Raw genomic sequence first — 15,934 nt, forward strand, 5'->3', positions numbered from 1 at the left:
GTTGTGGGGGTCCTTGATTATTTGAGCTTGGTTATTTTCTTGCAGAAAATACTTATTGTTGTGACCCTGACTCCCGAGCCTGTCCTAACAGGAAGAGGACTCAGAAGGTGATGGGGAGGAACTGACAAGGCCTCCCTCTCCAGGACCCTCCTCTCTGGCAATGCCTCAGGTTCCATCCGAAGGCCAGGAGGAACAGCCTGGGATGTGCCAGGAGGAAGGCATATCGGAGCACCAATTGATAGGGAGCGAGGATGATGAATCCTGGCTTGATCCCAGGCAACGTCAGAGGGAGAAGCGTGCGCAGCAACGGAAGAGGCGTGGAGGGCCAGAGATTGAGCTGAGTCATGGAGCCACGCCCCACCAGGAATAAAAGTGGGTGGGATTGCTCTTCAGGCTTTGTGACGGACAAAGTTAAACCCTGAAAGTCACATCGTGATCTCTGAAATTCGGCTTGGATATATTTTGGACTGAACATTGACTAAACTCTTGTCTCGTGGATAATTTGTTGCTCCTGGAACGGACTGAAGATAAGTCCTCTTCTGCTTTATGGGAGTGAAAACGGTCTTGGCAGGCATTCGGCCGTTTGCTGCCAAAACCTTGGTCTGCCAAGAATTCTAATCTGTTTACCTAATAAAATATTGGCAGGCGTGCTTGGTATTACGTTTGCCTGTGTGAGGAAGGGGGACAGAACAGCTACCCTGCTAGGTAGCATCTTCCTTGCCTGACGTTATTACCTGATATAACTGATGACGTTATCTAGTTGGGTAATGAAATGTCTGCAAGCAAACAACCAAACTCGGAGAACACCAAGAACTCCATAACGTCAACTCTACCATAGAGAGATAAAATATACACCGGGTCAACGGTGAATGGTGCTGTTCAACGCAAGAAAAGTTGGCCAACTTAAAGACTAAAACTAATTTTTTCTCTGACCGTCTTCCCAATCTAGGGATGGTTGGGAATTCTAGGAGTGGCATCCCTGTGCATTTTATTGGGCTATTTCATGAACATCCTACGGTAGTCGCATGTCACCCGTGGTCTGACATGCAATAACTTATTTGGCAAAAGAAATGGAAAGAAACTATGAAGTATAGAGAAGAGTTTAGAGCAGAGTTTCGGCAACTTTAAGATGGGTAGACTTCAACTCTCAGCTGGCTGGCTGTTGTGGCCCGTCAGCGGCCTGTGCCGATTGTAGCTGATTCCGACAACGAGGAGGCTGGTGTGGTGCTGCGCCAGCAGCCTGTGCAGCTGGCGCTCGAGTCGGACAGTGAGGAGGCTGGAGAAGATGTGGTGCCAGAGGCGGGGATTCAGCCAGGGCCTTCAGAACCTCCAGAAGCTCCCATAAGTGAAGAGGACGAAGAGGAGGAGCCTCTTCTCGATGCACGGGCGCGCAGAGCTGCCTAAAGGCAGGAGTGGCTCCTCAGGAGGAGGTCTCCTCGAGAGTAAGGCTTGGGGCTAATTGGCCACTCCCTTAGCCCATTTAAGGAGGAACGCCGACTGAAGCAAGGTGTAGGGAACAACTTTAGTTCACTCTCCTTCGGGTCTGCAAAATTGTTTCTGGGCTTTCTGCCAACTCTAGTAAGACTGTGATTACTTTATCTTAGAATTCTGGTGGGCTGTTAAGACAGTTCATTAACAGCCTTTGAATGATAAAGACTAAGTTGTTTGAGTAAAATAAGCTTTGTATAGAGTTTGTGTGCGCTGCGTTCTTTGGGGTCCGTAGCTGGGGCAGAACACTGGCTGGGGAATTCTGGGAGTTGAAGTCCACCAAGTTACCAAGTTTGAGAAATATTGCTCTGGAAAGCATCTTAAAACTTCCATCGTAACACAGGGTGTCCTCCGACTTTCGTTTAATGACGGTTCAAAGTTACAATGGCACTGAAAAAAGTGACTCACGACCGGTTTTCACACTTTATGACCGTCGGAGCATCCTACGTGATCAAAATTCAGACGCTTGGCCACTGGCTCATATTTATGACGGTTGCAGTGTCCTGGAGTGGTCACGCGATTCCCCTCTTATGACCTTCCGGCAAGCCAAGTCAATGGGGAAGCCAGATTCACTTAACAACCGCGTGACTAGCTCAGCAATTGCAGTGATTCACTTAACAACTGTGGCAAGGAAGGTCGTAAAATGGGGCAAAACTCGCTTCGCTACTGTCTCGCTTAGCAACGGAAATTTTGGACTCGGTTGTGGTCGTAAGTCGAGGAGTACCAGTATGTTTATTCAGGATTCAACAAGACAAAGTTCTCAGTTGACAGAATAACAGAGTTGGAAGGAACTCTGGAGGTCTTCTAGTCCTACCTCAAGCAGGAAACCTAAACCAGGTGCGGGCAAATGTGGCTCTTTTACAACCTGTGGACTTCAACTCCCAGAATTCCTGAGCCAGCTTGGCTGTCTCAGGAATTCTGGGAGTTGAAGTCCACAGACAGCTTGGCTGTCTCAGGAATTCTGGGAGCTGAAGTCCACAGGTTGTAAAAGAGCCACATTTGCCCACCCCTGCCCTAAACCATTTCAGACAAATGATTGTCCAATCTCTTCTTGAAAACCTCCAGTGTTGGAGCCCCCACAACTTCTGGAGGCAAGTCGTTCCACTGATTTAATTGTTCTCACTGTCAGGAAACGTCTCCTTAGCTAACATGGCCGAACGGAGAACCTGATGATGTGGCCTAGTTGGGTAATGAAACCTCGGCAAGAAAACAAGCAAGCTCAGAGAGCACCAAGGACCCCCTCAAATGGAGAACCATCATTTATTTCACTGTTACACAAACACTACGATTGGAATTGACCCATTTTTGACCAGGACTATCAAAACTGACCTAGAGAGGGGCCTGTGGTGGCCTGAGCAGTGCGCTCAGTGAAAACGGGCTCCCGAGCTCCGTTTTCAGTTGCGACGGCCTCCTGCAATCCTCTGCCAGTGAAAACGGAGCTCGGGAGGGCCGCGAGCTTCATTTTTGCTGGCAGAGGCACCACGGGCCGGTCCTTCGCTATTTCCAAGGCGGCCCCGCGAGCCAGATCTAAGCACCCTGCGTGCCAGATCCAGTCACCCGGGCCTTGATTTTGACACCGCTGCAATATGACCTATCCAATAAACCTATTCTTTGAGGAAATTGCCTGCCTCCGAGTATTGTTTGCTACGGGTATGTTACTTGGAACCCCTGACGCAAAGTTCTTACAAGTATCCAAGGTTAGAGACCTGTCTTTTCAGAGGGAAGCCACATGGTGGCCTAAGACTGGCCCTTAGAAAAAGCTAAGGACAGAGGCGTCATCACCACGGAAGCTCCTGTTAAGTGGAAGGCTGGTCGTAATCAGGGATCGTTTTTCAACACGGGAGAATCTGCAAGGAACAAATCACAGGACGAGTCTGTCACTTGGACAGCTATCTTGCTTGCACTTAGAGAATCGTGCCAGGGGGGTCTTCTACAGCAGGGGTCTCCAACCTTGGCAACTGTAAGACTTGTGGAGTTCAACTCCCAGAATTCCTCAGTGTTGTGGCCCGTCAGCGGCCTGTGCAGCTAGTAGCCGATTCCGACAGCGAGGAGGCTGGTGTGGTGCTGCGCCAGCAGCCTGTGCAGCTGGCACTCGAGTCGGACAGTGAGGAGGCTGGAGAAGATGTGGTGCCAGAGGCGGGGATTCACCCAGGGCCTTCAGAACCTCCAGAAGCTCCTTTAAGTGAAGAGGAAGAAGAGGAGGAGCCTCTTCTCGATGCACGGGCGCGCAGAGCTGCCAAAAGGCAGGAGTAGCTCCTCAGGAGGAGGTCTTGAGAATAAGGCTTGGGGCTAATTGGCCACTCCCTTAGCCTATTTAAGGAAGAATGCCGACTGAAGCAATTTCCAGGGAACAACTTCGTTCACATTCCTTCACGTCTCGATTTTAGTTCTCTTATCAGTTTCCTGCAAATTGCTTCTGGGCATTCTGCCAACCATAGTAAGATTACGATTATTATTCTTTGGATTCTTGTAGGCTGTTAATGAAGTTAATTAACAGCCTTTGTTTGTAAAAGACTGATTTAATTTAGTAAACTAAGGTTTGTGTGCTGCGTTCTTTGGGGTCCGTAGCTGGGACTTCTGGGAGTTGAAGTCCACAAGTTTTACAGTTGCCGTTGTTGGAGACCCCTGTTTTAGAGGGACGTTTTGGCTTACAACTGACATGAATCCCACAACCAGAAGATACTTGCACCGAGACTTCTTTGCACCAGAGAGGAGAAGTTCAGCACCGTTTGCTCGGCGCACACAGTGTTGGTGGAAAATTGGCTTATGGCTGTGACCCCCAGTCTATATGGCTAAACTTCACTGAAGGAGGAAGGCTGTATATCAAGCTAACGCTTCACGTGTACAAATACTCAACCAATAGTAGACACACAGGTAGTCCTCGAACTTGCAACAGTTCATTTAGTGACCGAAATTCCAACGGCACCAAAGGGACTTGGGACAGCTTTTCACAGTTATGACCGTTGCAGCCTCCCGGTGGTCACTCCCCGTGGCAAGTGGTTCATATTTATGACGGTTACAATGTCCCGGAGTCATGTGATCCGTTTTTGTGACCTTCTGGCGAGCAAAGTCAATGGGGAAATCCAGATTCACTTAACAGCCGTGTTACTAGCTTAGCTCGAAGTTCAGATGCTTGATAGCTGACTCACAGTTATGACGGTTGCAGTGTCCCCGGGTCACCTTTTGCGACTTTCTGGCAACCAAAGTCCATGGGAAAGTCCGCTTCGCTTGACAACAATTTAACCACTGCGAAGATTCACTTAACAAACGTGGCAAGCAAAGTGGTAAAATGAGGCAAAACTCACTTAACACATTTTTCACTAAGCGACATACATTTTGGGCTCAGTTGTGGTCATAAATTGAGGACCACCTGTATTTGTAGCTCAGGGTTGAACTGTGGGATCCTCAGTACTCTCTGAGCTTGGTTTTCTTGCAGACGTTTCGTGACCCAACTGGGTAACTTCATCAATGCTAGAAGCGAATAGGAGTTTGGTCTTATTTTTATATACCAGTGGCTTGTTGGTGGGAGTGTTCCTTGATTCGGCTGTTGCTTACTTATTCATTCAGACAGACAACCTAACAGCAAACAACAGCCGAATCAAGGAACACCAACCCACCAACACTGACGGAGCAAGCCACTTGTATAAACCCCACTCCTTCAAGCACTGATGATGTTACTTACTTGGGTCATGAGATGTCTGCAAGAAAACAACCAAGCTCAGGGAGCACCAAGGACCCCACGAACTATTAAACCAGAGGTGGCATGGGATGGAAGGCAAAGATCAAAAGGCCGGGAGATGCAAGATTCATTCTTGGCCAGTCAAATATCTATCCTCTCCCTTTGCTTCTCCCAGCCCAGCATCCTTAAAACGTATTTATCTATTTATTCAATTTATAAGGCTGCCCATCTCACAGACACATTTGGGCAGCCCCTTTCAAGATTCCTAGCCACCGTGCATTTGCCATCCCAGCTGAACTGAAGAGCACCAGGTTTATTGAATGATTTTCTTATTAAAGATGTATACTGCCGGATTCCAAATGATTGTGGACAGCGGAGGCTTTTCCCTCCAATCACCAGATTGGGACGTCTATATTCCTTCAATAACTTTTGGCAGAAGAAGTCAAGGCAGGCCACAACCTCTCGCTAAGAGCTATCCAGAAGTTGGCTTCGGTTGTGGTAGGTTAACTGTGCTTGGGTTCAAAAGAAGTACTTCCGTTCCAACCCTTTAAATCAGCTGCTTTATTTTCCTGGGTTAGTTGCTGCCCTAAGCAAGGAAAAGACGCAGCTGCTTTCAAGAGCAGGAGGCAAAATAACAGAAGAACAAGAATCGGAAAGGGACTTTGGAGGTCTTCTAGTCCAACCCCGTGCTCAAGAAGAAAACCTAAAGCATTTCAGACAAATGGTTGTCCAATCTCCAGTCTTAAAAAAATCTGAAGATGTTGGAGCAGCCACAAGTTCTGGAGGTGAATCATTTCACTGGTTAATTATTTTGTCGGGAAATTTAGTTCTAGGTAGGTTTTCTCCTTGGTGAGTTTCCATCCATTACTTCTTATTCTGCTTCCAAGGTGCTTTTGGAGAATAGGTTGAAACCCAGTGGTGAAATCTAAAAATTGTTACTACCGGTTCTGTGGGCGTGGCTTGGTGGTAGTGGGGTAATGTGACTGGGTGGGCGTGGCCAATTTTTATTTTTTATTTTTTACTTTTAAAAGCATTTTTTCTACAACCTCTTCGGGGAAGAGGTTGTTAAAAAATGTTTTCAAAAGGCTATGACGATCCCAGCTGAGTTGCCTGATCGGCAGAGGCTTTTTTTAAAAAAAGCCTCTGCCGATCATGCAACTCAGCTGGGATCGTCAGAGGCGTTTAAAAGAAAAAAAAGGGTTTTTTTTCTTTTAAAAGCCTTTGATGATCCCAGCTGAGTCACGCGATCATCAGAGGCTTTTTTTTTTTTTACTTTTAAAAGCATTTTTTTGGCCGAAGAGGTAAAAAAAATGCTTTTAAAAGTTTAAAAAAAAGCCTCTGATGATCGTGCGGCTCAGCTGGGCATGGGGGTGGGGGTGGGCAGGGATTTTTGCTACCAGTTCTCCGAACCACCTGCCGCCATTGCTACTGGATCGGGCGATCCGGGCCGAACCGGGAGCATTTCACCCCTGGTTGACCCCCCCCCTCTTCTTTGGGGCAGCCCCTCAGATATTGGAAGACTGCTAGAATGTAGCCCTTCATTTAATTAATTTAATTAAACTACTCAAATCCTGCAATCATTTTTCATGTTTTAGCCTCTGGTCGTCTAATGACCGATGCTATATTTGCGTTCTAGCTCATCTTAAAACCCTTCTTGAAGATTTGAACCCAAGCACTGCATAGCCCTGCCACCTAAAACAGTTGTGTAGCGCCCGCACCAAAATTATCGTAAAGCCCTTACTAGGGTGAGTGATGCCACCATACTCTGCGCATGGAGATTCACATGGTAGAAAGGGCTAAGTAAGTGCCTATAGAACTAAGAGCTGCAGTGGTGCAGTGGTTAGTATGCAGTAGTGCAGGCTAATTCTGCCCGCTGCCAGGAGTTCGATCCTGACCGGCTCAGAGTTGACTCAACCTTCCATCTTTCCGAGGTGGGTAAAATGAGGACCCAGATTATTAGGGGCAAGATTGCTGACTCTGTATACTGCTTAGAGAGGGCTGGAAAGCACTCTGAAGTGGTATATAAGTCTTAAGTGCTATTGCTATAGGGACAGGAATGGCTTTGCAAAGATTTGTGAAGTAGGGCACAAATATTCTGTTTTTCTCCCCAGTTTTTTTTTTTTTTAATTTCCTCATAAATTTACTGTTATATGATCCAAAGTTCCCAGCATCGCCTGGTGTACATTTATTTATTTAGTTTTAGATCCTGCCCACTACGGATGGTCTCTAGGCGGGATATCAGGGTTGAAAAAAGGAAAAAAGGAGGACAATTTGAAAACTAGATAATTTTTTTTTAAAAAAAGATATTATTGAAAAATGGTTGATTTGCCGGAGCAAATTATCCAGAAAGGAAGTGGTTTGTCGTGTCCCAATTGGAATGCTTGGGTAAGTCCTCGGTTAACGACCGTTCGTTCAATGACCACTTGAAATTACAATGGCACTGAACGAGAGTCTCCACTGTTTCGTGAATGTGAGTCAAGCATTTGGCAACCGGCGCGTAATTATGACATCACAGCACTTTGCAAAGTCAATGGGGAAGCCGGCAGGAAGTTGAAAATGGTGATCAGGCAACCATGGCACACTGTGACTACGTGGGATTCACTTAACAACGGCAACTGAAAGGGTTGTCGTCGCCCTTTATAATTGTGTTGTTTAGTAACACAGTTGCCGGGTCCCAATGACAGGTAGTCCTCGACTTACAACGGTTCGTTGAGTGACCGTTCAAAGTTACGACGGCACTGAAAAAAGTGGTTCAGGACCATTTTTCACACTTACGACCGTTGCAGCACACACACACCCCCGGTCACGTGATCAAAATCTGGATGGTTAACAACTGTTTCACATTTATGACAGTTGAAGTCTCCTGGGCTCCTGTGATCAGCTTTTGCGACCTTCTTTCACACTTAATGACCGTCGCAGCATCCCCATGATCACGTGATCAAAATTCAGACGGTTAGCAAATGACACATACTAATGACCGTTGCTGTGTCCCAAGGTCACGTGATCCTCTTTTGCGACCTTCTGACAAGCCAAGTCAATAGGGAAGCCAGATTCACTTAACGGACAGGTTACTAACTTATCAACGGCAGTGATTCGCTTAACAACGGTGGCAAGAAAGGCCATAAAATGGGGCAAAGCTCATTTAACAAATGTCTCACTTAACAAGAGAAATTTTGGGCTCGATTGTGGTCGTAAGTCGAGGACTATCTGTAGTTAACCGAGGGATACCTGTATTTTATAGTCTAGCTGTGGTTTTGCCTGGAGAAATTTTTTTTAATTTTAGCCAGCTCAAATACAAAACTATTTGCCACTTTGTGACTTACAGGTAAATGTCTCAGGGAGCTAAATTTAATGCTTTAGCAAAAAAAGCAAAGAGCGATTTAAGAAATGCCAGCCAGCTTTTTTTCTAGAAATTCCTATGTCTACATTTTGACGTCAGATAGTGCGTACTGACAATGGTATGCGTGAAAGGTAGATCAAATTAAAGATAGGGCATTTAAATGCTCCCTTTGCAAATTTGGCGTATTTGGAATAAATATGAGAACCGAAATTTTATTCTCATTTGAAAGTCACACGTTCTCAAACTTTGCCAAGCAGTTTGTTGTTTGTTTGTTTGTTTGTTTTCCTTTTTTTAAGGGAGAAGACTACACAACAATAACGGCATTCCTGAAATAATGTACAAAGACGCACTGGTCATAACTGCAACAACGGAGGATGCTAGGAAAAATGCAAAAAGTTTATGTTCGGAGTAACGTCCACTCAAGTGCATACCAATTTTAGTGCAAACTCGAAAGGGGTGGGGGTGGGGGGAAATCTCAGCTTTAAGGAACCGGACAGATTTACACAAATGAAAAATATAGAGAAACGGCCAAATGCGTAAATTCACCCATCCCTGGCTTTGAATTAAATGAATTAAACGCTAGGCATTAATTGACGGTAAGGATCAAGGACATTGCATTAATGTAATATACATCTCAGCAACTTATAACAAACTCCACAATCCCACACCACTGCGTTTCCAAGCACTACAGTGGAGGGTGTGGGGGTGGGGGTGTCCAAATTCGGCAACTTTAAGACCTGTGGACTTCAACTCCCAGAATTCCTCAGCCAGCATGGCTGGACTTCAACTCCCAGAATCCCTCAGCCAGCCATGCTGAGTTAAAAGTCCAGAGATCTTAAAATTACTAAGGTTGGGTACCTCTGCACTATGGGAAAATATAATGACAGATTAATTCATTCATTCATTCGACTAATTTAGCCATATCTTTCTCCTTCGGATATTTTTAAGGGCAATCTCACCCCCTCCCCACAAATAACTGCTTTTCAAAGCAGAACTAAAAAAATAAAGTTTCACAGAAAGGCCCTAAATTTTCCACAATCCCTCTTTAAGAAAACTTCCCCAAACACCTCCTTGCCAAAAGTTCCTTTCTCCGATATTAGTTTTCCCTAAACTTTTCAATTTTTCCAAACTTTTTGTTATCCAAATTACAGGCAGGGCCATCAGTCTCTTGGTTTATCTCTGTCTGGACCATAAAAACAAACAAACAAAAATTCAGAATCAGGATATTTCGTCACCATCATCAAAAACCCAACCCACCCCCCCACCCCCGCCAACGGTTCATTGTCAAACAATCTCAGGTATTGTTTTTTTTAAAACACATTTCCTATCAAAATTATAAAAAGTAAGCTGGGTTTGCAAACCACAACCACAGTATTTTGTTTTTCATTCGCGGGAACTCCCAAACACGCCCTGTTTTCCTAATCACACGACTGCTACTGGAAAAGCAATCCACAAAAACAGAGAAGACGGAAAAAAAAACCGCTTTAACTTGGTTTCCCTATTGCACTTGGCTCTTTCCTTGCTCCTGCAGCATCTCTTTCGAAGAAACCGCCCCACTCCATCCCCACCTTTCGCCGTGGTACTCAACCGATCCGTGGACGTGGTCTGCCTCACGCGGGCCGGCATTATGTACAATCCAGGCGGGGTTTCGGATGGAAGAATCGCGCCGGAAGGTTGAGTCCGTCTCCGAAAATAAAACCCAATGTTTGTTTCAGTGTCTTAAAGTGGTTTGTCACTTATTATTTTTTTTTCTCTTAAAAAAAAAAGGAAGGAAGGAGCGGAATCGGGAGGGGCTCAGCCAACGAAGGAGCATCCTGCTCACCCATCACCCTGTAAACTAATCTGTAAAGAGGGTTTATTATTTTTTTATTTTTTATTTTCCTGACCCCTCGGCTTATTTTTCTGGCATTTTATTAACCCCGAATTTCTGGGCGTGGAAGGGTTTGTTACCTCTATCTTTTTCATCCAGGATGCAGTTTGCCACCGGCCACGACGTTGTGGCTTTCTTATGGTTAATATTTCCCAGGATGCTCTCTGTGTCTTTAGGGAAAAATTCGGAAGGCCTCTCCTTCGGCTTACGGCCTCGTTTCTTGCCATCGGGGCTAGTCTTTCGTTCTTCGTTGCTGGGCGTCCTCTGTTCTTTACTTTTCTTTTTCTTGGAAGAATCAGTCGAGGTGTGGAACCAGTTCTGCGTTTCGGGGAGCAAAAGAAAGATTGGTGGGTACGTGTCGCCTGAATTCCCTCAAAGCTGGTTTTAAATTGTGTTTGCACAATACAAGTAGTTGTCCACTTACAGCCGGGACTAGAACTCACAGTCTCCTGTTCATTGGCCCAAAGTCACCTAGCTGGCTTTCGTGCCTGAGGCAGGAATAGAACTCACAGAGCCCTGGTGATTGGCCCAAAGTCATGCAGCTGTCGTTTATGCCTAATGAAGTACTAGAACTCATAATCTCCTGGTGATTGGTCCAAATTCCAGCCGCCTTTCCTGACTAAGGTAGGTCTAGAACTCACCATCTCCTGGTGATTGGCCCCCAAGTCATCCAGCTGCCTTTCATGACTAAGGCAGGACTAGAACTCACCATCTCCTGGTGATTGGCCCCAAGTCATCCAGCTGCCTTTCATGACTAAGGCAGGACTAGAACTCACCATCTCCTGGTGATTGGCCCCAAGTCATCCAGCTGCCTTTCATGACTAAGGCAGGACTAGAACTCACCATCTCCTGGTGATTGGCCCCAAGTCATCCAGCTGCCTTTCATGACTAAGGCAGGACTAGAACTCACCATCTCCTGGTGATTGGACACTCACCATGGGCCACAGTGGCGCAGTGGTTAGAGTGCAGTACTGCAGGCTACCTCTGCTGACTGCCTGCAATTTGGCAGTTCAAATCCCACCAGGCTCAAGGTTGACTCAGCCTTCCATCCTTCCAAGGTGGACCCCCAGATTGTTGGGGGCAAGAGGCTGACTCTGTAAACCGCTTAGAGAGCTGTAAAGCACTGTAAAGCGGTATATAAGTCTAAGTGCTTTTGCTAACTCCTGGTGATTGACCCAGAGTCACCCAGCTTCCTTTCATGACTAAGGCAGGACTAGAACTCACAGTCTCCTGCTTTCTAGCCTGGTGTTTTAACCGCTAAGAAGTAACTTTGCAGCAACAAGCAACTCCCCAAAAGATGACACTTACCTCTGAGTGTGTCTTGATGATGTGGTATTTGACCCCACTTTCTGAGCTAAACTCCTTCTGACACAGAAGACAACGATATTTGCCCACCAAATGGCCTCCCTGTAAACCAAAAACCAGCCATGTTAAATTTGGTAGAACCAACCTAGAACTAAGGAGAAATTTCCTGAAGTGAGAACAATTAACCAGTGGAACAACTTGCCTCTAGAAGCTGTGAATGCTCCAACACTGGAAGTTTTTAAGAGAATGGATTTGTCTGAAATCGTATAAGGTTTCCTGCTTAAACAGGGGGTTGGACTAGAAGACCTCCAAGGTCCCTTCCCTTATTTTGTTATTCTGTTTTTCTCTTTATGATGACTGGATGGGATGGCCACTTCAGGCTGCAGGTAAGAGAGCCGTGCAATTTCTTATTTTTATTTTGTAAAGAAGGCCTGATTCACAACCAATTGCTCAGTGAGTTGCTAACTTTGGTTATTATGCCCCCCGGAAGGTGCAGGTAGTCCCTGACTTACAACCGTTCATTTAGTGACTGTTCAAAGTTACAACGGCACTGAAAAAAGTTACTTATGACCGTTTTTCCACACTTACAACCGTTGAAGCGTCCCCATGGTCAAAATTCAGCCGCTTGGCAGCTGACTCATCTTTATGATGGTTGCAGTGTCCCGGGGTCACGTGATCCCCTTTCGCGACCTTCTGATAAGCAAAGTCCATGGGAAAATCAGATTCACTGAACAATCGTATGACTCATTTAACAACGGCAGTGATTCACTGATGCAAGAAAGGTCTTTAAAATGGAACAAAATTCACTTAACAAATGCTTCACTTAGGCAACAAAAATTTGGGGCTCAATCGTGGTTGTAAGTCGAGGACTATCTGGTACTTACAACTTGGATTTGAATTTATAAGAGCCACCCCACCCCCACATGCTCACCTGATCACATTTTGTGTGCTTGCAAACCGGTCTTGCATTTATAGCAATGTTCAGTGTGCCGCAATTACATTTATAATGGACTTTTGTTGGAAATTGGCATTTTTGGAAGCACCGAGAGCCAAGTGATGGTACAGTCTTCCGGTTTGGCGTTGCAGCGAGACAGTCGGGGAATTAGCGGGCTCCGACAAGCTCCGCGAAAACCCCGGCTGACGAACCGCTGCCGATGGATCTGTGGACCAGATCTGTCTTGTAGGGACGGGGAAGAAAGAGAGGCACCTCGGATAACCAAGAGGAACAGGCAGACTTGGTGGCGGGGGATGGCTGCCATGGCGGCTGCCTAGAAGCTGGGACAACCAGATTAAGTACACAGAGAAGAGAGGAACGGAATGGAGTTTTTTGAAGCCGGGTGGGTGACAGCCAACCCAGGCTTGAAATAACAACAAGGGAAACATCCTTCAATTATAAGACCCCTAATGATGAAATACCAGCTAAGGAGCATGGGGGCAAAGAAGATTTTGAAACGTAACTTTAAAAAGGTAAAAACCCGATAGAAAATTGATTTCTGAACAAACTATTTGGAAACTTTAAACAACGAGATATGGTCAAAGGATTGGAAAGAAATAATGAGATCCTTTTTTTTCCCCTTTCTGTTTTAAATTTCAAGGGGGCATCTTTTTGAGCAGAGCTGTGGCATTGGTGAACACTGGCATCACCCCAAATGTTGTGGTGCGTCACCTTTTGCCCATCCCTGGCCTACAGTCTGCGAAGGATTTGGCAGGCCAACCTCTGCATGCCAACAAAGAAATCGGCCATTCAATAGGGAAAGATTGACTATGGAGCTCCATTACCTTGTTACAGTTAGCCAGATGGGCTTTTAAGCCGGACACGCTGCAGTAAATGGCTGCACAGCACTGGAAGGGAAAAGAGAGAGGCTGAGTGGGGAACCTCTGTTTGGGATTCAAATCTTCCTCAAATCCCATCCAGGACCAATGGAAACTAGAATCGAGGTCTTCTGGCCATAAAGCCCAAAGCACTCACGTCATTTGGACAATTGATGTGTCCTTTTTCTTTGACTTCATTCTTCCAGGCCTCCAGAAGCCGCGGGTTCAACTTGGGAAGTCCAGGCCGAGTGTAGTTTAGCTGCCAACATTCAACAATCACAACAGTCAGAATGCTATTTACAAGCGTGTGGAAAAACACGGCTAATGTCTCCTGGATTTCTTATCACCACCAGCACCATCACCCCAGCCAGCCTTCTCCAAGAGGTTCAACATTTAAGATAAAATAAGATAATCTTTATTGTCATTTTTTATTGTGGGCACACTGGCGCACGTTAAAAATGAAATCCTGCTCTCTCAAAAGTGTACACATACATAACGCCTGTTGTGTCCACGGAGTTGTTGAAGGAGCATAGAGACGAAACGCGATGTGATTGGTTTATTGCCGCATCCCTTCAGGTGGGAAAATTAAGGCTTTCAATATATTGGTTGTTGTTTTTGACAACTCAGTATATAAGAGCTGTCAACTCTTTCTAATGTAGTTTTTCTGTTCAGGAATTGCTTTTGTTGTCAATAAATGGTTCATGTTACAAGCCGTCTCCTCATTCATGCAGACCCTCACTGAGTTTATAATACTGGCGACGAAGGTGGGATATCCCTTCTGAGGAGACTCAGGCTGAGTACAGAACAGATAGAAGGCAAGTAGATTAAATGCTGCCTTGTTAGAGGCAATCTCCACAGCTGACACATTCTTTCAGAATGACTACTTTAACAGCATTCGCAGCATATAGTCCTACTAATGAAACCTGCGATGCGGCAATAAACCAATCAGATCACGTTTCGTCAGCACGCTCAACACTCCTTCGGCAGCTCTGTGGACACAACACCACCCATATAGACATGCTATATACATACATATGTCTCAGGGGTGAAATGCTCCCGGTTCGGACCAGATCACCCAATCCAGTAGCAATGGAGGCGGGTGGTTCGGAGAACTGGTAGCAAAAATCCCTGCGCCCCCCCCATGTGCAGCTGAGCCGTGCAATCATCAGAGGCTGGTTTTTTTTACTTTTAAAAGCATTTTTTCTACAACCTCTACAGCCAAAAAAATGCTTTTAAAAGTAAAAAAAAAAGCCTCTGATGATCGCACAGCTCAGCTGGGATCGTCAGAGGCTTTTAAAAACATTTTTGCTACAACCTCTTTAAAAGCCTCTGACGATCCCAGCTGACTTGCCTGATCGTCAGAGGCTTCTAAAAGCATTTTCTTCTGCAACCTCTTAAGGTTGTAGAAAAAATGCTTTTAAAAGTTTAAAAAAAAAAAAAAAAGTTGGCCACGCCCACCCAGTCACATTACCCCCACCAAGCCACGCTCACAGAACCGGTAGTAACAAATTTTAGATTCCACCCCTGATATGTCTATACCTGCACCCTAAAATATACACACACGTATGTATGCAGTGGGGGGATTCAAATAATTTAACAACCGGTTCTCTGCCCTAATGACTGGCTGGGTGGGTGTGGCCATGGTGGGTGTGGTCAGGGGGTGTGACAGGCAGCACTTGGCCGCCTGCAACCCCCTGGGGGCCACCGGGGGGGGGCGCACTCCCAGCGTCCCGTTTTGGGCCTAGTAGGCCTCGCTGCGAGTCCCACCTCAGCCTCTGGGTGACTTTGGGCTAGTCTCTCTCGCTTAGCCTAACCTACCTCACAAGGTTGTTGTTGTGAGGAATATAGGAGGAGAAAGAGATATTACGTATGTTCACCACCTTGAATTGTTAATAGAACTAACAAACAAACAAACAAACAACAGGACAGGCACCTAGCATATTGCCCTGATTTCCAACAGGCTCTGCTGAATAGAAGCAGGGTGGCTAAGATTCAAGATCAGGAGCAGAGAGAGCAGAGTTCAAAATCTAATATATATATGTGTGTGTGTGTGTGTGTGTATATGTGTGTGTACACACACACACACATACACACATACACACACACACACACACACATATACACACACACACATATATACATATACATATATACATATATACATATATACATATATACATATATACATATATACATATATACATATACATATACATATACATATACATATACATATACATATACATATACATATACATATACATATATATATATATATATATATATATATATATATATATATATATATATAACTTATATATTAAATGAGAATGAGGATTCGGAATTTTACACGGTATGGGAAAGGTGGTATAGTTGGCTGGGAAATAAATGTAAATGTTAACTTGAATTAAGAGAAACGATATCAAACTATTTATGCAAT

The 15,934-nt window shown here is 45.3% G+C and overlaps 1 protein-coding gene across 2 annotated transcripts in view; it reads right to left on the reverse strand.

Moving 5' to 3' along the window:
• Positions 1-7,278: 7,278 nt before the first annotated feature.
• ZNF512B (zinc finger protein 512B) overlaps positions 7,279-15,934 on the reverse strand; it is a 58,849-nt gene continuing 50,193 nt past the window's right edge. The window contains exons 14-18 of one of the 2 annotated variants that reach the window (XM_087890999.1): positions 13,652-13,753; positions 13,462-13,524; positions 11,686-11,784; positions 10,458-10,695; positions 7,279-10,349 (exon numbers count right to left, since the gene is read on the reverse strand). In XM_087890999.1, the coding sequence (XP_087747125.1) occupies positions 10,345-10,349; positions 10,458-10,695; positions 11,686-11,784; positions 13,462-13,524; positions 13,652-13,753 (507 nt within the window). In that variant the 3' untranslated portion in view covers positions 7,279-10,344. The other variant, XM_087891000.1, reaches the window with a different exon arrangement.

This window comes from Pantherophis guttatus, chromosome 3, assembly GCF_059756535.1.
Source record: "Pantherophis guttatus breed Tessera chromosome 3, ASM5975653v1, whole genome shotgun sequence".
NCBI classification, from domain to species: Eukaryota; Metazoa; Chordata; class Lepidosauria; order Squamata; family Colubridae; genus Pantherophis; species Pantherophis guttatus.